Source organism: Balearica regulorum, chromosome 6 (assembly GCF_011004875.1).
Source record: "Balearica regulorum gibbericeps isolate bBalReg1 chromosome 6, bBalReg1.pri, whole genome shotgun sequence".
In the NCBI taxonomy this organism is placed as follows: Eukaryota; Metazoa; Chordata; class Aves; order Gruiformes; family Gruidae; genus Balearica; species Balearica regulorum.
The window spans coordinates 24,870,398-24,894,201 of NC_046189.1; the positions used below are offsets into that span (position 1 = coordinate 24,870,398).

At 41.8% G+C, this 23,804-nt stretch overlaps 2 protein-coding genes across 10 annotated transcripts in view; both read left to right on the forward strand.

The window, feature by feature from the left end:
• ITGB6 (integrin subunit beta 6) overlaps positions 1 to 6,017 on the forward strand; it is a 37,045-nt gene extending 31,028 nt beyond the window's left edge. For 5 of the 9 annotated variants that reach the window (XM_075756834.1, XM_075756835.1, XM_075756836.1 and 2 more), the window contains 2 exons: positions 129 to 295; positions 615 to 2,169. In XM_075756834.1, coding sequence (XP_075612949.1) covers positions 129 to 295; positions 615 to 734 — 287 coding nt within the window. In that variant the 3' untranslated portion in view covers positions 735 to 2,169. Of the gene's footprint in view, positions 1 to 128; positions 296 to 614; positions 2,170 to 2,440 lie in introns of those variants that run through there. The other 4 variants (XM_075756837.1, XM_010300767.2, XM_075756838.1 and 1 more) reach the window with 3 other exon arrangements.
• A 7,887-nt stretch (positions 6,018 to 13,904) lies between these two features.
• The window catches only part of PLA2R1 (phospholipase A2 receptor 1), a 43,847-nt gene continuing 33,947 nt past the window's right edge, over positions 13,905 to 23,804 (forward strand). Inside the window, exons 1-6 of the mRNA XM_075756840.1 lie at positions 13,905 to 14,128; positions 17,573 to 17,956; positions 20,172 to 20,339; positions 21,446 to 21,619; positions 22,742 to 22,855; positions 23,496 to 23,639. Of these exons, the coding sequence (XP_075612955.1) occupies positions 14,020 to 14,128; positions 17,573 to 17,956; positions 20,172 to 20,339; positions 21,446 to 21,619; positions 22,742 to 22,855; positions 23,496 to 23,639 (1,093 nt within the window). The 5' untranslated portion in view covers positions 13,905 to 14,019. The remainder of the gene's footprint in view (positions 14,129 to 17,572; positions 17,957 to 20,171; positions 20,340 to 21,445; positions 21,620 to 22,741; positions 22,856 to 23,495; positions 23,640 to 23,804) is intronic.

Genomic DNA, 23,804 nt, shown 5'->3' on the forward strand with positions numbered 1-23,804 from the left:
TGGACTTGAAGGAAAAGGCACACGCAACTCACAGCAAAGGAGAAGCCCAGCGTGCCTCTTGGTTGTTTTTAATTGCCAAAAATGTATTGATTGGATATCCACAGTCATAATTAGTTTTGTTTCCACAGATTGCCCACAGCTTCCAAATATCCCAATGATAATGGTGGGTGTCACCCTTGCTATCCTTCTCATGGGCATTGTTTTACTTTGTATATGGAAAGTGCTGGTGTCAGTTCAAGACAGAAAAGAAGTGGCCAAGTTTGAAGCAGAAAGATCAAAAGTTAAATGGCAAACGGTACGTTAAATGCCTTGATTTTATATGAGGTTCTTTAATTTGGTTGCATGATGCACAACTGCCTTTAACATTCTGTATCTTGGTTTTGTTCTTTTAAATTGATAGATTTTACTCATAAGTTTTCATTACATTTAGTATTCTATAAAGTAAAATTATGATTTTTTTTTAGGGATGAAAAATAGCTAGAGTTCAATCTCCTGGTTTAATTTCTCCCACATGTAAAAGTATGTAGATAACATTTTTTATTAGTTGTTTTTTAATTAGTACCTCATCTTTGATTAATCTTAGCAAAGTTGTTTGCTGCTTATGTAATTACCAGACGTGTGCACTTCTTCCCAGAATCAGAGCCCGTTTTAGGAAAGAGATCATTGATGGCCTTTGTCATGATGAGAGCCCACTCACGCAGAGGAGCAATGAATGTAAGCTGTCCAAAATGTAGGTAAAAGGGCAGAGAATTTGAGGACTTATCTTCTATCTATAGCTTGCAGATGTTTAATGCAAGCATATACCAATGTTCCCTTTTCTTCTTTCCTTTCTGCCCTTGACGTTTTTGCTCTTCTGCAAAAGCTTCAGAAAAAGAAGCATGTTGAGTAAGCATTTCTGGTGGGTGTCAGGAGGACAGGCAATATGCTGCCGTTCACCCAGATCCATTCTCGTACAAAGCCCCATGATTGCAACATTCCTGCAAGAATGGACACTGCTGGCCTTTCAGCTTTTGAGATGGGAAAAATCAGTTAGTTACAGGCAAGGCCACTTGAGAATGTTTTCTTAATCCTTCAGGAGAGCTACATATGGTAAGAAGGACGGGAAGGAAACACTCGATAGACGCATTTTTGATTTTCTATTCTATCGCAAGAGGAAATGATAGGAAGATTTGAAAGCTGGAGAGGGACTGTTTACAAGGGCATGGAGTGACAGGACAAGGGGCAACGGCTGTAAGCTGAAGGAAGGTCGATTTAGATTAGATATTAGGAAGAAATTCTTCACTGTGAGGCACTGGAACAGGTTGCCCAGAGAAGCTGTGGATGCCCCCTCCCTGGAAGTGTTCAAGGCCAGGTTGGATGGGGCTTTGGGCAGCCTGGTGTAGCAGAGGGTGTCCCTGCCCATGGCAGGGGGGTTGGGACTAGATGATCTTTAAGGTCTTTTCCAACCCAAACCATTCTGTGATTCTATGAAGTGAATGATGATAAGCCAGGATTAAAAACCCAGGTGGGACTTGCCTTCCTCCAAGTGCGCAGTAAACTGTGTGGCTTCAAGCAAGAGGATCATGACAAGTCACACCTCACTGCTGAGACACTATCTGTGCTTTTAGAATCCACAACATTTGATACACAAATTATATTTGGCATATTTGATAAAGTATTGTTTGAGGACATGCGTTACTTTAATCCTGGAGGCAGACGCATAGGGAAGCCTGTTCCTGACCCTAAACTGGTTGGTGCTGCCTCATATAGACCAGTCTGAATTTCAATGGCTTGGAATCTAAGTGAGCTGCTGAAGGCAATTCTAAAACAATCAAAGGTACAAAATTACCTCTGTGTAAAGAATAGGCTAGACGTCCTCGCTAGGGAAAAGTAACAGCAAGGTGGAGGGTGTGTTACTGGTCTATAAAATCATGACTGGGGAAACTGAAAATGGGACATTTGTTCACTGACTTTTCCCATACAAGCACAGTGAGATAGCAGGCTCCAAAGAAGCCAAAAGACATCATTACACATCACCTGCTTAGGGCATACAATTTATTTCCAAAGATATTTTGGATGATAAAAGTTTGCATGGATTCAAAATGTCTATAGACAACCCCTCTGACTCAGGAGGTTTGTGAAATGTGTCAGCTCTTCCACGGGCAGCCTGCATCGCCCACTGTTGGGAACACATTGCTGGGGAGGCAGATGTCTGGCCCAAGTTTCTTATGAAGTGAAGTACAAATCATCTTCTTCTGCACGCTGGGAAGCAGAACGGTACTAGCTGGTACATGTCCCAGCCTGCATCATAACGCTGGGTCAGGAATCACGGACCCAAACGATCCCTTTGCTGAAGAGGTATGCTCAAGGCAGTGGTGTGCAGCTACATCTGTTTGCAGCTGAAGCAACGGCAAGATGAGTTAAACATTGCATGACTCCCATTTCTTCTGGTTTTTTTTAGGAAACGAATCCACTGTACAGAGGCTCAACAACCACTTTTAAAAATGTAACTTACAAGAACCAAGAAAAGCAAAAAGGGACCATGGCTGCAGATTTCTACTAGCATCCCCCCAACACTACAAACTTAGTTTTACTGGTAGGAAATCTAAAAGCACTTGTTTCTTCTCAGCTGATTATGTGACATTTGTTTGCACGTTGCAATGGTGTAATCATTGTTAGAGAAAATATATCTTTTGTTGGGAAAACTATAGATAACATATTAGTGGTAAAGGTTAATAGAAATATTAAAAAACCACTTTAATATTAAAGACCCCCCCATCTTAAAAGGGAAAAAAAAAGCACAAGTATTTTTAATTTTCTCATTAATACTGAGGAATTAAAATTATCACATGTAAGCCTATTTTTGTGAAATTAGGTATATACAATGAGCTGTATACTACTTTGTTCATACACACAACCCCATATATTGGTGTTTAGGAATGTATTTGCACCAGCCTATTTGGTGGGCTGGTTTAAATTTAAAAGGTAATTTTTTTCATGAATGCTGCTGAAACTACTGAGGTTAGAGGTTCCTCATATCACCTGTGTGACTGAATAGTTTTTCATCAGAAACAAGTAGTGGTTTTGCCTGTCTTTGGTGTATCTAAAGTGTACAGGAACATCTCCTCTAATTCTTCTTTCTTGTCCTGTTTCTTTCTTTCCTTGTCCTTGTTGCTGTTTGATGTTCTTTAAGAACCCAGTCCCTGGGGTGATCTCAGGGAAAGCTAAATCAAGCCCTTATTCACTTGCAGAGTTGTTTTCTGTTCCAGACATAGACTTCCCCCCCCCCCCAATATTTGTAAATTAGAGACCCCAGTAGAGAAACTTTAAACCAGGTGATTAATGGAACTCCATTTCACCATTTACATCCTCAAAATAAACCTCGCATGCTGGATCATTACGTGAACTGTTGCAGGAGCCCTTTACATGCGGGGAAAGTTCACACACAAAGACTCAGTATCGTACACAAAGACAGTATTCTTTTGTTGATATATCCAAAATTGTGAGGTTCTTTCAATGCTCAGCAGCCAAACCATTTATTCATGTGTGAAATAATGTATTCAGCTCTTCTGGCCCATTGTTGTTGTTGTTTTCAAACTAAGCAACAATTAGATCTATGGATTCCACTTCATATGCATTTCCATGTTGTTAACGAGGATTTTTAAATCTCAGTTTTAGCTAGTTACTAATGACTTGCCATAAATTCCAAAATTGTAATGCTGTTATCATCCATAGCACTAGGGAAAAAAAAAAAAACCGCCCCAACAAAATCAGCTAACATGCTGGCATAAAATTTACAACATTGGGCTATTTTAAGCTAACAGTAATGTACTTTACTTTTTAATACCACTTTTCCTCTGCATTTTTAGTACTCTGGAACAGATGGTCAAAATGTACATATGAATATACTTACAAAAGAAGACTTAGAAATCACAGGTACATCGACACAGTCACAGACCAACAATGACGTACATTCCCTATGGTAAATCATATATTCGATCTAAAAAGCTGTAATAAATATTTACAAAGTCTGTGCAACTTCAGTCTCTATATCCTCTCCAGTTCCTGGATGCGAGACTGATACATTAGCTAGCTCTGCCCCATGCCTGTTTTAGGGCCTGATCCAAAGCCACCTGGAGTCAATGGCTACAGATGAGGATCTAGTTTCAGTGAAACTATTAGTTTTGGTTTACAAAGATTGTTTTGTTTAAACAAACTGGTTAATGCTGTCTGTTAGTGGATTAGAACCTATAGTATATCTTTCTGTGCAACGAGAAACAGTATCAGATGCCTTTGGAAGGAAGGTGATGCTGTAACCACATATTAAATACAAAATTATTGCAGTGTGAAGGAAATGATGGCTGTCATTAAACCGGAACAGATTAATTACAGGTTCACATCTTCACTCTTCAGTATTCCTGCATATCTCATAGTGGAAACTGCACAGACACGGGCTTGCATCTGTGGTCCTTCCAACTACTGGATTCCCACAGACGTCAGTGCAGGTTACACATGGGACCAAATCCTGGTTCCCTGGCGCACGGATAAACTCACAGGAGGCAAAGCTTGCCCCTGGATTCTGTCTCAGATTCCACTCGGGTCAGGATTGCCTCAGGGACCAGGGACATCTGGATTTAGCCCATGTAAATTGTCTGTTACTCTTTTGCTTTTCATGTAGAAGTCATCAAATGACAAACTTTCTCTGAAAGAAATGAAAATATTTTTATTACTTTTAGAGTAATAAAAGTCTATACTGTTTATTAAATACCTTTTAAGTTCTGTTTCTGAGAAGGCTGATTCTGCTGCTCAATATTAGGGCTGAAAGCCCTTCTTCTGTAGGTCATCCATTTCAATATTGAAATACACTTCAGTATTCAAACATTATTAACAAAGTGGTGTTCGCATTTCATATCAAAACACGTGGTGGTCTACATTCCCTGTTCCTACAGGAGATTTTGTTTCACAAAGCTACTCACTCTCTTCCCATCACTTGCATCTTCTGATCATCAGCAAAGATTCAATTTGGTACGTAGAGAATGTTTACAGTCCAATTACTCCTCCTAGCAATCTCTCTCCAAATTATCAAAGATGTACAAAAATCAGGCAGTATGTTTTGCAATTTCCCTGCTGTGACTGACTATGCCAGAAATGTTCTGTGCACCTTCAAAATCGTCAGGGTGGAAATCACTCGAACAATTGTGAATTCATCAGAAGAGAGAAAATAGAAGGGCTTAGTGAGGAAGGTCTCTATTATTGAGGGATATCAAAGAACTAGGCTCATTCATACGAGCCACCCTTTTAACAGCATTAATTTAGATCATAAATTTTCACTAACTCTCCAGATTTCAAGAACTTTCAAGATCTTACTTGACATTCACCCTAGAAACAAGAGTGGTGTTCATCTTTTTTTATTAACTATCTTATTTCTGTCTTGTAGCATTTGCATCAAAGTTCATCTTTTTTTTCTCTCCAGCAAATAATAAGTGGGTTTGTGTGTGGTGAATGGGATGAAAAAGTCTTTCTGCTGTTTTCATGAATATTGTTTTGACCTGAGGCTGGACCTTGAGAGAGGCCAAAACATTTTTTAATAGTAATACTTCTATTCACTGAAGAGTTAAACTGAATAAAAGAATAATCATTAGCAATTTTACGGTATTTGTGTATCTTTTACACCCTGTAGAATCGTATGTTAAATGGATATTTTTTCATTTGATTTATAAAAGTTGCATGTTACTCTGTATTGTGTATGCCCAGATTGCATTCAGCTTTGGTTTGTAATACCACTCGTGGTTAATGAGTCTGGGATACAACGCTTGGATGTCCAGTGCAATACTCTCCACGTCTTCTCTGTCTTTATACAGAAGTTCAAGTTTGCCTGCAGTGGGCATAAGGGAGTTGTTGCCCCAAAACACTTAGGACACACCATCTAAAAGTCAAAAGAGACAATTTTTATCTTAGTCTATTTGAAAGAAAGAGGTAAATGCCTCAACATGTTTATGTAAAAAAGGAGTTATTTAACCCTGAATAAAGATTGTAAAATTGAATGCATTTTTGAATATGCTTTTATTGTTCTTTATTTTCCATTTTGGCATGTGTCTTTATCATTGTTTTCATATGATTTGAAGAATCTTAGCAAATTTCTCATGCTCTGGCATACACCACAACTTACTTATAACTGCTCTCCCCCCTTTTTTAAAACAGCAGGAGATTTAACGTCTGGATTTTCTTCTGTTTGTGATCCTTTTACTTTTCAAGGAAATGAGTTAATGGATGAATGCCGTAAGCAACCTATTTCTGGAACTCTGATTGATTACATATGGCATTCTTTTATACAGTGATCTCTAAATTGCACAACTTGCTTAAAGCTAAAGATCCATTCATTTTCGAAGTGTGACAGCAGTAATATCTTTTTGGAACTACATGGCGAAATGCATATTATCTCTTTAATAATTTTTTTTTTCCTCTAATGAAAAGTCATGTATGTTGATGTCTGCTAATTTCCTGCTCTGAGGAGGAGAACATTCCTCTGCACCCTTGACAGAACCGTATTTAAAGTCTATTGTATTCTCCAGGCACACAATAAGATCACATTCTCTTGCGTTTCACAGTGGATTGTGAAAACCGAAACTGATACAATTGCATAATGTATACTCATGGCATGTAATTTAGAATGTATTCTACCCTGAAGTCTATGCTTTTCTTTTGGTTTTGTGCTTGTTTTTAGGAATGGTTTGTGCTTAGAAACTTTTCTTCGGTTTTCACTGACGTACATATCAGCTAATATCCAGAGATAGCAGCAAAAGCACGATAACGACAGGTGGTGTAGACAAATAGAAATGCTTTGGCTTTTCAAAGGTCTTGGTAGATGAGAACTTTGTTTCTTGAAGCTGGGTCAGTCTCTCTCTTTTACCAGTCATCAAAATCTGATTTTTATTGCAACCTCTCCCTCGTGCTATTTACACTACAGTTTAGATTTATTTTAGTCAAAATGGGCAATTTAAAACAGTTTGAAGACATTTCTGTACTCAGATAGAAGTTCTCAAGGCATGATGTATTTTTTTTAAAATGCCATTTTTCCACAGGTTAACTTTTCTCAACAGTGGGTTTTTTCATTGCTGTTTCCACATTTAGAATACATAGGAGTATAAATAAAACCAAGGTCTTTATGTATGAAGAAACAGGAAATTTCTATTTAGTGTTCATCAGCTGGATGTTAGCTGAGTTTGGAAAGGTATATACCACCAACTTTGGGCTTCAAAGTTAATAACTCTAGTTCAAAGGCAAATTGTATCTCCTGTTGATCTTCTTAGGTGAGAGGTTAAAACTTGCTTTCTCTAAAACTCTCAACTGGCTTAAAAATCAGACCTATAATTATAGTATAATTACTATGTAACAAACTCTCAGTTGCTTCTATTTCAGGTTACGGTAGATTTGAAAAAAGGACAGATTAGAAAAAAAAAAAAAGGAAAACAAAACAAAACCCCTCATGCTCCAAACCAAACAGGAAAACCAAACCAAAACAACCAACCAACAACGATAACAAAAAATTTGCAATAGTCTCAAAGGTGATGCAGAAATTAGACCTGAAAATATATCAAACCAGAAGAACAGTTCAAGCTAAGAGTCCTAGAAATCCTTAAAACCAATGAATCGTTACAAAAACTTTTGACACACTTCCCCCCACCAGTGTTTGCAGGGAAAGTCCGCTGTGGTAACGTGTCGTGAGCCAACACAAAGGCGACAATCAAATGACCCACAGTCAAGGAAGAGAATTTGGCTTTTTACAGATACAGCGCTCTGTACCTCTCGTATTCATCCTAGAGAACCCGCAGCTCCTGCTTCAAGCTGTCCGGGAGAGCAGCCGCGAGAAACCAGTTCAGCACCTCCCTCCCATAGACTACACGTTTTGGATTCCCATTTTGATGCTCTCTGAATCTGGCAGATACAGAGCTTTATGAGAGACAGAGGCTTCTCCCTGAACACAGTATTTACTGTGGGTGATCAGTCAGCACCCCAAAAGAGCTTGTGGAAAGACTGTCCCTTAGGGTTTGTCCACTAGTGGCACTCGGGAAATTCATTCCAAAATACATCTAGGAATTTATTGTGGGCTGGATAATCCACATGAAAACTGTGTCAACAGCGTTCACTTTGAATTGGATTGGTCTTAATCTAGTTAATCTTTATTCCAAAGTAAGGACAAGAGTGTCTGAACATGTTTAATTCAGTTTATGTGATTTGCTGTACAGTCACCAATTTAATTAATTTAGATTAAATTTTGAGTTCCATATTGAGATTCTAAGGAGATAAAGGAGGAGGAGGAGGATGAATAGGGAATTTTCCTGCCTTTCTCCATATCAAAGGCCAAGGTACCTGGCCTGACCGGTTTAATAGCATTGTGGCAAGTCGTTCCCACTGGTTAGAAAGTTGTTAGAGCCTTTCAGTGATCAAAGCAACAACTCTATTGCAATTAAAGCATTTAAGGTTTTTGACTGCACCTTTGCATCTGGTGATAAACTCGGCCTCATCATAGTAAACAGAATTTCCCTGCAGAGAAATGATGCTATTCTCGCAAACGTGTCTAGTCCTTTCACAGGACAAACCACCAGCAAATGTTATTCTCCTCCTACCTGAAATGAGCAGTGACTAGAGATCATTGGCTTTTATCAATCTAATTTAATTTCTTGTGCTTGTTAACAAATTTTCAATTTGGGCATGGAGGGATGCAAAGGAAAAATATTTTTTGCTTTTTCTAGTGTCTTACCAGCATAAAATTCAGAGAGGAGAGCAGAAATTTTAACAAGTGGTTCCCTGGTGCCTACCCGTATGTGTGTGTGTGGATATAATATAAAATATATAAGTAATGAAGACAGATTCTACCACTGTGTGAAGCCAATGGGAGCTCTGGCTTCCGGACTTTCTTAAATCCTGGTTCTTATATTCTCAAATATGAGACTGACTGTATATCTGATTCACCAGAAAACAAAACATTGAAGATAACACAAAATAAATGTCTATGGATTTTTATTGAATACAAAAGTATCTAATGCAAAAAATATTCCACCTGAGAAGAAATTGGTTAAAGGAAAGAGACCAAGTAAAATTGCTTTTCTCTGTGTGCATATTGTCTAATAAGCACAGTAAATATTTCCCTTAGCTGTAGGATTTCTGAGTCTATATGTGTATACACAGCTGGAAAAAAGATCAGCTCTTCTGAGAAGGAGCATACAAGGTGCAAAGGCATACCCTCAGCCAACCTGTGAATCATGTCAGCACTGGGTACACATTATGCCCTAGAATTTCTCCAAGCGTTTATTCTTACTCCGAGTGTTACACCCAGTCAAGGGGTTTTTTCCGACTAGATTGATGATATGTTGTTAGAGGTTGTTTGTCCTTCCCAAGTCGTCGTTCTTAGTCTCTTACTAAATGACAAAGCTTAAGGTTACGCCCAACCCTCGCTTCTGCCCACTCCAGTTTATACCAAAGCCAAGCCCAGCTCAGGGACACAGACACCGTTTAACCAGCAGATGCACCGAGAGACAACGGGACTCCCAAGGTATTTTGGTGGTGGCCACTGGAGACCAGCAACTGCAGGCTTGGACGCCTGCTGAGCTGCCTCGCGCCTCTGCTGGCCAACTGCCACGGCCGGCTGGTGGGGCGGTGTGGGCATGCAGACGTGGAGGGAACACACTGACTGAAGGACTTGTGGTTGGAAACATCAGTTTTCCTGGAGCTGATAACAAGTGTCCTCAATGCTTCACCCTCAGAATCAATATGTCCACTTTTTTTTTTTTTTTTTTTTTTTTTTTACAGTGGAACCTGCTTGTTCCCTATTACCCTGATTTATGAAGCTTCCTTCTGATAAAATGAAGAGGGGTTGTGCTTAAGGAATTGGTCAGCACAGGGCAGAAGACACATCTGGCCAAACAAACCAGGAATGGTTTCACCTGCAAACCTGTTTGCATATGATTAAGAAACACAGAGAAAACTATCAGTCTCTCAGGTGCATTTAAACCATGAAACAAAAGTTGTGAAAGCTTTATGGGATTTAGATTTATTCTAAAATGTCTGCAAAGCAATTAAACTATGGCTTTATTGGTTTGTTTAAAAAGTATAACATTTGTTGATCGCAGTATGTGTCATTTCTGGTATTGAATACAACGAGTCATAGGTTTGTTTAGTAAACAAGTCTACAGTCTAATATTAATAGCTTTTCTTGGGAACACACTCAATACTCTTTTGTAGCAAAGCGTTGCAAAAATTGTCTTATTCTACTATTGATTTCACTATAATAGTACTATCCATGGAAGGCTCCCTTGATGGCAGCCATGCATGCTTTAACCAGTGGATCAGCTGTGCGTTACGGCTCTGAACTCTGTAGGAGTAGGAAGACTTTGGAAAATATCTCTAGGCATAGGCTGCCTAGGCCAACAAATTCAGATGTGGGGCAGCTGGGAGCAGAAGTGGTTAAAAGCTGCATGAAGACAAAAATAGAGTTCTACTGCATATTTGCTCTTTGCATGTAATTCCCCTTTCTACAGTGCCAGTGTGATTTAGTTTTGCTCTACTGATCCAAAGTCCTGACTAAACACCGGCTTTTCTCAGAAGTTCAGTAGAAGGCGATCAAGGAAAAACCCAAAGCTGTTCCCTGCACAACATGGTAGTGTCCCTCCCCTCAAGGAGTGCAGGAGAGGATGTTCAAAGGGTAAGAGAGAGCCACAGCCACCTCCCTGTTTTCTCGGCGTTCCCTGTGGAGATGCAGTCAGCACGTTTGGGATGCTGCAAAGACCTCTTTTCACCCTCTATTTTACCCATGTCCTTCTGGCCCCACTGCTGAGAGGCATTTGGAACTGCAGCATGTATAATTTATAAGCATATGTGTATTTTTGCTTTAGCTGCAGGTAGTTAAAATTAGGTGAAACGCATATTGGGGTGTGTGTATTAGTGAAATGAGGGTTTGCTTAAAAGCCTTGAATATGGGAAAAATACAGGTAAGGCGGGCAGATTTTGTATGCAGTACTGTATTGGGTAAGCATGGAAAGGGAACCCTCATGAGAAAAGGACAAGAATGGCAAAAAAATTACTGTCTTACATGGAAGGATGAATGACACAGTAGGTATGGGTGTGCCAAAGACCTCAGAGGGAAAGGATAGGGTGAAGACAGGCTTTGAGAAGCTAATGGGGATGGGCCATAGGCAGCTCTGGCCCCGTTAGCCAGTTTTGGTTTATTGCAAGTATTGCAGTATTGGATTTTTTTTCCCTTAATGCTACATCAGATGGATTACATGAATGTCTGTCTGCTATTGAATTTGATACTACTGCCAATCAACAGCCAGCCTGACATGCTAGATTTATAGTAACAGTAAAATTTCTACACAATATTAAAGCAGCTATACTGTAACAAACTATTCTAGATTTGTGTCAAGTGAGCATTTACTGGGAGAGGAGGGATGAAGGGCTTGGAAAGGCTGAGGATACACCAGGGGGTGGCTCGTGCGGTGCAGTAACAGCCACATAGGCAGTTACTCTCTCCACTTCATACACACGCAGGAATAGCAGCTATCTAGCAGAGCTTTAGAAGCATAAGGCTGTATTAATGCTCTTGGTGTCACCCTTATAAGGGTGTTTTTCACTTTGGAAAAAGAAGTTTCTAGCCTAAAGCTATGAACAGCTAACAAATAAAACTTAAGAGTCACAATTAGAAAAAAAACCCCAACACATTCTGACCAGTGAACATCAAACTGGCAGTTTGCAACTAGGGATTTCAGTTAACCTGAAACTGGCCAGTATAAGCTGTCCCATGAGGGCCATGAACGCGCACTGTGTTCATATCTGTGTATAGGTCTCATACAGAAGGCTGAGTTAAGGTCTAAGCAAAGGCAGGAGAAGGCATTGAACATCTGTGTAGAGTACCTAAAGAGCAAACGCAGACCGGCTCAGACAAGTGCACAGACATCTATATATATATATATGGGTCCAAGTATGCACAAAGAGAACAGATCATCAACAGAGAAATGAAGAGAAAAATATTTACAAAAAATGAGTTCCAGACACAAAATGAAATAAAGGAACCAAATCACTATAGCAAATGCCTTGAAGAAAGACAGGTAAAGCTTCAAACAAACAAACAAACAAATTGGAAAGTCATACAATTTAATGTGCAAGATAATATAAACTATGCCATCAAGTTTACTTCAGAAAATATTGCCAACCATGTTGGTTTTACAAGCCACTATGCCAATAAAGACGTCTTATTATCGTAATTAAGTAGGTATAGCTTAGCTATAAATACCCGGGCCAGTATAACTGCAGCTGCACTAGAAAGGATTTAACCAGTTTAGTAAGAACAGAATAGATGCAAGATGGTAAAAACATGTTTAGTCAAAGTGGAAGATCTGAATATCAAAGAAAAAAAAAGAAGCAAGGAAAACCACTCAGAACTAATAAGTCGCTAATTTGCATTTAGTAAGATATTTACAAAAACATTGCTGATACGTTCATTATTAGGAATCTGTAATCAGAATGTGCTTACTTTGATCTTACTGAAATAAGCAGAAAAATCCACCTGAGGTGGGACTCCTTCCCACAGCCCAGAGCAGCCTCATTTTTGCTCACTGGCACCTTTATTTTTAAATGTAGTACCACAGACACAACGTGATCTCTCAGCGTGACCCAGAAGCAGGTTTTGCAGCAAGAGAGCCCTTCTGGAGCTCAGCACTCAAAGCAGTGGCCAAATACTCGTGAAGAGATGTAGCCAGTTCCAAGTGGCCAGATTTTCACGAATGGCTCATTAACAAGCTTTTCTCTCAGAATCTGAAATACTCTGAAAGCTGCAGCTTTCCTGAAGGTGTATTACAGTTCCTTGAGAGTTACAACCCAACCCTTCTGTCTTGCAAAGTCAGGTCACTCCTAGAACAGCTTGTTCAGCAATGTTTCCTGCTGTTTGTTCTCTGCCAGACATTTTTATCATCTGTTAAACTGGGAGAAACCCCTCCAGTTATCTGCTTCTTTCTTAGTGTTCGGCTGCACTCGCTTCTCAATTCCTCCTTCTACCAAACTACAAGTGAGAAGCTCCCCCTGAGCCCAGACCTGTCTGTTTCCATCCTTGTATCACAACTGAGGTGGACACGGGGGAACAGAGCCTCAGTTCAGTTATGCTCCAACACTGTACATTTACTTGTATACATTTATGTATATTTATATATTTGCCTGCTATGCATAAAGAACAATGTAGAAACATGCTTATGCAGATTAAAAACGACGTGTCCTGCTGATTCCAGTAAAACCACTGTAACCCAGAGGTTCTGCTTTCGGCTTTCTCTCCACTATTCATAGCTTTCGTAAGACTGAAACTCAACCCGAGTGGGGCAACTCCTGCAAATATTTGATGGAAGACAGGGATGTACAAAATGGAAGATGGCAATTATCTTTCCCCATGCCATAATGTAAAATGACTTCGAGTTGACTAGCTGACACAGGTAAAAGAACAAGTCTCTGAGTGAGGTCTGTGAAAGCGGGGATGCTCAGGGACAGAGCGGCAAACCTGTGCACACGGACTGTGCTGTCAATGGTCTCCCACCCATAGTGTCTCTGTGTATTTTCAGGTTCTTTTTAGGATAAAAGCACCTGGAGTGCAGGCATGAGAACGTAAGAGTTTTCAGATGGAAAATGAGATTAATACAGAGCTTTCTGTCCGCTTGAATCCACAACCCCGACCTGGGCAGACGGCCCGAGCCGCGTGAGCGGCGTGTCCAAGCGCAGCCGAGCAGTCCCCGGCAGGGTCCCCGCTCCCGGCGACGCGGGCGGAGGCGGACGGCTCGGCGAGCGGCTCCAGCGTGACTGCCGCGACCTCTCCTGCGCCCCTCCCGCGGCCGCACGGAAGGAGCCCGCGGGGCCTCTCCCTGCGGCCGGGCCGCCCCGCCCCGCCTCCCCGCCGCGGGGCGCCGCCGGGGTGGGATCGCTCCTCTGCCCTCCCCGGGGCCGGGCTCGGCGGGTCCGGTCCCGCGGAGCGGAGCGGGAGCGGGTGGGCGCAGTGCCGTGGCGATGCTGGGCGTGCGGCTGCGGCTCCTGGCGTGCTGCCTGCTGCTGGGCGGCCGCGGCCCGGCGCGGGGTGCCGCCGCCCTCAGCCGGGACGAGGTGCCCTCCCTTCGGAGTGAGTGACGCCTCCGGGGGGCGGCACGGGGAGGGAGAGGGGGAGCGGCGCGCGCACCCCGGGGGGCCCCGCGGCGGGTCGGGGGGCGCCCTTGGCCGGGCGGCGGCGGCCCCGCTCCGCGCTGAGCCCCCTCTCGCCGCCGCTCCAGCGCCGTCCTTCCGTGCGGGGGCTCGCAGCGGTTGGGGAAGCCCGCGGGCCTCCCGCTTCGGGCTCTGCCCCGCGCCCCCGGCAGAGCCCCGGCGGCTCTGAGCGCGGCCGGGACGAGTCAAGGCGGGGGCGAGTGTCGTGCTGGGGTCAGCGCGGCCCCGGGCAGGAGGGTTTGGGCAGGGTGAAGGTCTCGCCCCGCACAGGGCTGAGGGGTTGTGGAAGCGTGAGCGGCCGAGGGCAGGCACTGAGCCGTGCGAACGCGCCCCGCTGGCCGTGCCTTGTGCCCTTTTCGTCCTCCCCGCTCGTTATTCCACTGCCCATTGCTTTAGTTTCACCTGGAGCAAATACAGATGATTTTTTTTTCTCATTTCTAATAAATTCCAGTTATTTTCTCTGTTACCACATAAGCAATTCTCGCTGCCGGGGGGAAAAGGAAGTTGGAGGTGAGGAGGAAGGAAATGAGGATATCTTGTTCTGGTTTTGTTACAGCCTTTTATTCAGTATTAGCTGTATTGAACCTAAGTAAACAGGAACTTGGAGTTACCAGCTCTTCATCTGTGGTTTCACAACAGCTTGAGGTTTCACTTCTGGGGGTTTATTTCTTGTCACCTTGTTGTTGTATGGAGGGGCCGGGATGGAGGAGAAGCAGGATATTTCCAAAGGCCTCCCTCCACCCTGTCAACTCCTAAAGTATAGGCTATCTCCTTTTCTCCTTGAGTCCTCTGGGGCTTGCAAGCGTATAGAGCCCTTTGCACCTCTTCATCTGCGGGATTTTGGGCACAGAATCTTCCCCGACCTCAGGAGCTTTGTAACAAAACCCTTCTATGAGAGCACCTGTAAAGTGGATGGTGCAGCTTCGCAAGCTGAAAGGAGGGGAGCCCTAGAGTGTTCGCAGGGTCTTGGTGTTGCTCCAATTGTCTCATTGCCTCACTTGAGGAGAGGGCTTAGCTGGGCTCTGTGGAGCTGTCGCTGAGCCTGCCATCTCTTGTCTCTTGCTTCTGCCTTGAGCTGGCAGTCCTCGGGCCAGCACAGCTCCCTTACCACTTCCATTTTGTAGCTAGGGAGTGGAAACAACGTTTGGAAGGGGGCTGTGTGGCTCAAGAATTATGGTCTGGCCAATCTTGGCAAAAGTTGCTGCAGAATGAAAAAGGGAAGTGTGCCATTATTCACAGAGATCATCCAGCTGGGTTATTTGTGTAGGCTATGTAAGACCCTTATCTTTTCTCAGCAGTTGTTGCAACTCTTAAGAGTCTTGCAGATAAAGGCATTCAAAGGTTGAGAATCTTTCTATCTTTGGGTGGTGGTGTTGCTCCCCCCCCCCCCCCCGGAAGCTGCTGCATGGGAGCCGCTGGGTGCTGTGGAGCTGGATTGGGAGTTTGCATAAGTTTATTTGTGTGAATCCCAGTATCGTGGTGAATTAACCTCATTAATCAATGTTTACTGGTGCTAACAACATCCCAGCTTCCACTTATCTGGCAAATTAACAGTGTATTTTCTTGGTCAACCAAGATAAGTCCTCTGTGGGAAAGACATACCCTAGCAAAGGCTGAAACCCTTTCTGGCCATGCAGATAGAGACGCCTGCGTCACCCGTGGAGGATTCGGTTGGAGAAGAAGGATGAAACAGGCACAAAATGCACAACCGCACAGAAAACTCAACAGCAAAGGGCCAAGCTGGGTATCTGTCACAGAGTGTTGTCTGATGGTTTTTCAGTGAGCTCAGACACCTGAGAGCTGTAGAGATATGATGGATCAAAGGAACCTTGCTCTGCCCCAAACAGTTAGTATGTAATGTAGGACAGCTGCTAGGTGCTTGGGAGATGCAATTACATATAACTGGCTGATTCTCGCCTGCTGCCAGTCAGAAAGGCTTGCCTCTGCTCCTGTGCCATCACATGAGCACACGATGCCTATAGCTGTGTGGAAAAGAGCCCCTGTTACCAGCAATACAATCTGCACTGTGACTCTTCTCTGTGATCAGACTGCTTGATGTGTTCTGTGCAGGATCTGTAACCAAAACCCCCTGTGTAATCTATATTCCTCTCTGTTGTGCTTGTTGTGTGCGCGTTATATTGGGGAGCTGATTTCCTGTTACACAGCACTGTGCCACCGCTGCTTGAAAAATCTGTCTTTTCCAGAGCTATGCTTAAACCATATGTACTAAACCCAGACACAGCATCTGGATGGACCTTTGCATCTCATACTTTAGATCTGGGCTGTGTCAGTTTGAGAAGGTTTTTTTCTATTACTGCTTCAGGATGTTAGGTGTAGTGAATTACAGCAGCTAGAAAGCACATAGCGCAGAACTCATCACTGTAAAATTTCAAGGCAAAATGGAAATGCTGCTCAGGTTTTCAATGCATAATCTCCCGAGGTACGAAATAAATATCTTGCCTATAATATGAGAGGAACTCTCTGAGTTAATTACCATTGGATTTCGGAGTGAATGTAATAGCTGAGCTCTTAGAGGTTTACATTTTGCTGATTTCCAGTTCCTCAGCTGCCCTCATTTTTTTTCAGTCTATATGCTCAGTTAAACATTTGCTCCCAAGACATTAAACAGCTGACTTTTTTTTCACATACTTATAGTGTGATGTCACATAGTTCAGTGAATTTCTAAGTGATTGCAAGAAAGCTGGGATGTCAGGCTAACCCTACAACATCTGCTGTGGTCCAGGGTAGTTGTGTACGGTTGAACAATATGCATCCAGTAGGGAAAGCATTCTTTAACCCTTGGCCACCAGCTGTCATAGTGTGGATAAATCCTACCCTTTCCTATTTACAATGAAAAATATTTTCTTTCTGCCTCCGTAGTTGCAGAGAGTGAAGAATGAATATGGGAGGGAATATGGCAATGTCAGCCTTAAACTTTTTAGCTTTTACTTTAATTGCACTCTCCAATATGCACCCCCCCCCCCCAAGAATTATGTTACAATATACAATATGACTTCTCGTAACACTTAAGCCTGTACTACATTACTGGGTATTTCTTGGTGACCAGTGAGTGTATTTTTTTTCTTTGAATGACTGATGTTTTTGGACCACCCAATTTTTTTAGCTATCAAACTTGAGAAATATTACCTAGCCTTGTTTTTGTGATCTTGCAAGTGATCCACATGTTAAAAAACAGTTGGCAGTAAATTTAGACCAGTACTCTTTTTTTTTTTTTTTTTTAAGTGCCAGTTATTCTGATGGATATTTTCAGTTTTCTTCCTAAATAGCTCCAACTAAAACATTTGTGTTTTGATCAATTGCAATATTCTACAGACTGACACTTTCCCCCCCCCCCCACCTACAGATAAAGGGATATTTATTATCCAAAGCGAAGACTCCAACTTGTGCATTAAAGTGGACACCGTTGGCCTTGTTCTGGAAGACTGCGATCAACTCTCAAAAGACATGTTATGGAAATGGGTGTCCAATCGCCGTCTTTTCAACATAGGCAGAAGTACCTGTCTGGGACTGAACATCAGTAGGCCAGAGCAGCCATTGAGTATGCTTGAATGTGATTCAACTCAATACTCGTTATGGTGGAATTGTGATGGAGAAGCGTTAGTTGGTGTATCAGAGTACAAATTAGCTGTTGAAAACAGCAAACGTATTGTGGCCAAAAAAGAATCTACTTATCATTGGAAGCAGTACATGTCCTATGATGAAGACCTTTGTGAACACCCATTTCAAGGTAAAAATAAAATTTTGTCATAGAAATGTAAATCGGAAAAGCTTTCAAAAATTCCTTTGAAGCAAGGTCAGGCGCTTATGATCCCTTCCAGCCTCTGTTGTGGTTTGGGACTCAAGGTTTTTTGTTTTGGTTTTTTTTTTTATATGCAGTGATTGAGGTGAGCATACCACACGATTTTGTTATATGGACCCAAAAAGCCACCAGTATCCTTGCAAACCAGGAAATGCTTGTTTCAAATCCTCTATAAAATAAAAAGGGGATCTCAGGATTTGCTGTTGCCTGTTCTGCAGCTTTCATTATCAGATAAACCCGAAGAGAGATAGTGAAGGATTTGGAATTCCCATCACTGAAAATCAGCCTGTGATCACAGCGTGCATGAACCGAATGTTTGCAACATTCAGCACCTGAACGCTGAACGTGCCAGACTGCGGAGCAGAGATCAGGCTTTTGATTAATCCTGCTGTACAGCTAGCAAAGGTGTAGGAAAGTATGTCAAGATCCAGGTCTGCAGACCTGAACAGTTTTCCGGGTATAAGGACCAAGATAAACCCATTGACCACAGGCTGTACCTTGACCCCTTCCTGGGCATTTCTGTAGAAGGAAAGACCTAATGTTTGCACAGTGTGTCTCAGACTGGAGCTGTTGATTCTCCCCGTTTGAACTGGGTGTTTGGGTTGCAGATCTGGTCTCAGTGGTTTCCTCCATAGGTGTAGCCAGGCCTGGCCTCTGCTAACTCCAGAGTCGTTCCTTTGGGAGTTGTGATAGCTGGGAATGCACTATAGCATCCAGCCTCCTCTTTAAACCTATTGGAGTTTATACTTCAGATATAAAATATTTAAACCCACAAAAAGTCTTGCTCATTTGCTATGTACACATAGCGAGATGAAAGTAGACCTGGTTTAGCCCTAGTACTGCAAGGTCTGGGAGATGAGGATCAGCCTTAGGCAGGTGCTTCTAGCCTAGTTTCAAAGTAAGTAATTGTGTTGGCAAAATCTCTTCACCTCCAATTTTTATTTTCCTCCTCCTCCCTTAGCTTATGCACATGCAAACGCAAGCCAGCCTGTTAGTCCACCAGGTTGGGGGGGCATCTCTACCTTCAAAGAAAAAATGTATGTAACTGTGGTGAGAAGTCTGTAACTTGAACTTCATTTCTTGCCAGGACTGGGATAATCCCTTGCACCTTCATAGCTAGCAGCATGGTAGCGGGCAGACAGAGAAACAATCCTGATTTTTTTTTTTTTTAACTCATGTTCTTTGTATCATCTGTTCATATCAGAAGGCTTTAAAGGGGATTTACAAAGTGTAAACTGCTTTTTTATGTGTGTGCAGCCAGCCATTAACTCTGGAAACCTCTAGGAACCTGGCAGTGTGTACTGATTCTGTAGTTGAAGGACTTTGATCTTTAGGCTATCAACATGGGATCTTTGACAAACAATTTCATTCAAAGTGTGATTGTGGTTCTTTGACCTTTTGTGGAAGCTCTGAGGTTGAGGAGATACTCGCTGAGGTAAAGCTTTTACAGCTTTTGGTTGCACTGGTTTCTCTCGATATTTTGGTACTCCAAGTACAATAGAAAAATATTTAAAATATTTTGTAAGGCATTAATTGATTGTGATAACAGCTGGATGTAACATCAGTTCTTTAGCTAGGTTGTTATTCCCCATGGTAGAAAAACTTATTTTTAAAAGTTCATTTAATATTCTTTTGTCTTTCATATTTCCTTTCCCATAGAATGACAAATAAAATGGAAAAAACATTATAAATCCAGTTTATAAAGAGTGGGAGGAGCATGGGAAATAATGCTAAATTGCTCGTCTGTCATAGACTAACAAATAAAAATAAGTAGAGCTTGCATCTCAGCGTGTACTGATTCTGCTAACTATTGTTTTATGTAGTTGTTCTGAAATGTAAGTGCAGATTTTATATGTTAATTGTTCAGGTTTTGCATTGGGTTTTTTTCAATTGTACTAAGTTATGAGAATGTGCCTTCTTTCGTGGTGACAAATTTCATAAACTATTACTTCCAAATTCTGTTCACTGAAGTTACGCTGCTCATACTTGCAATGCTGTGTTATCAATTATAAATTAAAATTAGAAAATAACTTTAGACATTTCATTTTTATTATTTCTGCTAAAAAGAGGAATACTGAAATATAGGGGTGAAGGAATTTCTGTGGTCTGCATTCTTTTAATCTCTGCATTTTGTTTATTCCAGAAACATATACCTTGCTGGGAAATTCTTTTGGTTTCCCATGCATTTTTCCATTTAAATATAACAACAAATGGTATTATGAGTGTACCAGAGATGGAAAGGAATTTGACTGGTGTGCTACAACAACTCACTATGAACAAGATGAAAAATGGGGGTTTTGCCCAAATGCTGGTAAGATGTCGCTTGTCTTCTCTTTCCCCCTGCTCTCCAAGAGCATCTCTGCTCTTTATTAGTAATTCTAGGACGCACTCTGTTTTGGATTACTTCTCTTCTGTTAGAGGGGAATGTCTCTTAAAAAAAAAAAAAAAAGGCAAAAGAAGACTTTAGCAAATTTTATGATAATTTATCATGTTTGGTCTTTGGAGACCCAAGTCCTCATCTCAAAAGTAAAACTACAGGAGGTGAGCAAGAGGATGTTATTCTGTGCAGCCCATTGACCTTCCCCTGCAGCTGAACCTCTCTCTCCTCTGTCTCTGATATATCAGGACCTTCTCCGAAGCATGTGAAGTTGCTCTTGCAAAGTCACGTTCTGCTTTTGAACTGCATTACATCCTGCACGTTCCTTTTCTTCTGTGCACTACTTGGACACGTCTTGGGCCTAAAACACTTAGAAGCAATAGCTTTAAAAATACTTGCTGTCGGAAAGATTTTGGATGTATAATCTTCACGAATATTCCAGCTTCTTGCATAAACAAAATAGTATCTTCTATAAGCAGAAGTCATTTGGAAAAGCCCTGCTTAAGCTACGTTTCAGATCTCTATTCAAAAGCATCTTAAAAACAGGTGTAAATGTGTCTTTGTAATGGGGATTTCTGCGCCACTGTTATAATAGATGGCATTTTCAGCCTCGCTTATACTTTGTAATTACAGTAAGTTTATACTCTTGCATACAAGATACAAGGAGATCCAGTGACTGCTCCTCCACAAGTTGGGTGAGGTGTTCATAGTTTGAATATTTCAACATTCAACTTTAGGAACAAATGATCATTTGGTATAAATTAAAATGGAGCTCTGCTGGCTTCATGAGAGTTCTGAAAATCACCACCAGCTGCAGATCAGTTCCTGAGTATTTTATCAACCGTATGAAATACAGAGCAACATTTTATTCCGTTAGTGCCCTATTGCCATATGTTCTTTAACAAAGGAACATGAAAGGAGTTCATAATCGTGCTTCCATTGGGATGCTGCTGTCATTAATTAGTTTAATTGTTCAAGGTGTTGTATTTCTGATGAGTTTGTAGTCTTGGGCTGCTGGTGACAAGTCTGTTTTTGAGCAGAGAGCGGCTGCGACGTTTTTTGGAAGAAGAACCCCGACACGCACCTTTGCTACCAGTTCAACCTTGCGTCTGTGCTGACCTGGCATGAGGCACGGGCTGCCTGCCAGCTGCAGGGAGGAGACCTGCTGAGTGTCACCGACCCCGAAGAGCAAAACTACATAAGTAACTTAAGCAGTGAGTAGACATTTCTCTGGGGACCTTGTAGGAAACCTGTAGTTAGATTTCCTCTTTACCCGTGAAAAAGGGGTAAGCTTTGGAGCTCAATAGTCTGCGTGATGTCTCTCCCATTGCTGCTTGTGAGGCTTCGGCACGTAACACACCTCGGTAGAGCTGTTTGAAAAAGCAAGGGTGAAGGTGAGTTACCACCTCAGTAACCCGGGTGCAGAAGTAGTGGTATGTTTATGTGAGGGTGTAATTGTCTTAATTCTCCCTCCCCACAGAGACTCCCATTCATTCTTGCAGCCGTGGTTATGGAGTGGTTTTGTTTTCTTTGGAGAATTATACAAATATTTACCTTCTCTGCAATGTACCCTGGTGTCCCTTTCTCCTGTTAAGTTTTCTGTGCAAGCTGGACTTCACCAAATGTGAATGGCAAGAACATTTCTGCAGGCTTAAAGTAAATGTCCTGAATGGGGAAAAATGCCAACTCTGTTTTCATAATGGGACGGTATTCCTTCTCTGATAAGCCTTTTGCTTTCCCCTGTGCAGCAAGCATCTCGGACAAATTTTGCAGAGCCTTCTGACAGCATGGCTTTCGTGGGTATTTTAGCGTGCGTGGAGAGGACCAAGCGGAGAAATGGGCGGTAGGGCTGTGAGGCAAAAGGCCGCCTCAGGTTTCTTGCCCATTACTTCCCATTATTGCTGATTTTCAATTGCAGGATATAAGGTAGCAGGAAGTTTTTAAAATTATTTCATTAGCTTTTTGATATGCCTGAGGGCTGTAAAGGGACTGGAAGTTGTTTGGTTTACAGAAGGCCGAAACAGGCTCGCGTTTGTGTGCTGCTTGTTCCAGGTTTAACTTCTAAGGCCAGCAATAACTTCTGCAGGAAAGGTTTGCAGGATGAGTAGCTTTTGAAGGATGCAGACTTCTGAGTTTGTTCCTTTTCATCTCTGTGTTGATTAACAAAGTAATAAACTTTTTCTCAGGACAGAAAAAAACCAGCCTGAACTTTCTGGAGACCTATTTGAAGTTTTGTTTTATTCCTATTGTAACAAGTCAGGACAGCAGATCTATACCTGTAGGTATTTTAAAACATGGGGAAAGCATGAAGTATTACTTTATTTTTTGTGTTTCAGGGCAGTTAAACGCCACAGACATGATGCTGTGGATGGGTCTGAATCGCCTGGAGGAAGATGCTGGCTGGCAGTGGTCAGATGGAGCACCGCTCGTGTTTGTGAACTGGAGAGCAAGTACTTGGTGTTCCTCTTGGCTATGTTATAGCAGTGTAGTTACATGCTCTCTGTAACAAGACTGCTGTTCCTACAGCTGCATTTGAAAAGTGAATCAAGTGATTGAGTGTAGCTCTTTTTTTTGGTAGAAATTTATTCATATTCATGAACTAAAAGCCCCATCTAGGGATGTAGCATCAGTTGAGATGGATCTGTTCAAAGCATTAATGATCTGGTCCTTTCGTCCTTTACTTTTAAAGTGGTTTCAACATTCCAGTTGCGTATTTAAAACCTATGCTCTAGCTTGTTTCATGGAGGAGTTTCAATTTGTTTACATTAACATGCTGTAATTAACATTAGCACATTAATATGAACTTTGTGACTTGGTTTGCTATATTTTGAGGTCTGTCCACCAGCAGATACAACATAGACACTAGAGCTTATTTCAGCCTCTCATCTGATAGCAGCAGCCAAGGAGGGATTGCCACACATGTATGGTCAACGTTCAGCTGTCCGTAGTATTGGTGTAATATTACTAGAAGTTTGGGTGTGCGGGGATGTTTATACATTCATTCAATAAGATGCAGAAACCTTACAACACCATTTTGCAAGTAAGAACTGATTTTTTTATAATTTGTGCTTCTCAAAAATGTGTTTGCAGATGTCTCTGATAACCATTTTAGAGAAAATCATTGTGCAGTGTTTAATTCGAAATTGAAGTATGGCTGGCAAAGTTATTTATGTGAATCTGGATTGCCTTTTGTATGCAAAAAATATTTAAAGAAGACAGAGCATGAAACATTGGGTAAGTCTCTCAATGTTACTTACATCTTATTTGTGGGTGTGGAAAGAGAACAAGAGGAAGCCACCTGAACATAAAGTCAGCAGAACAGAGTCTTAGCTGGACTAAATGTATGGGTTTGCTAGTTTAAGTTGAGTACAGTTTACTTTAACTGATGTAATAGCACTT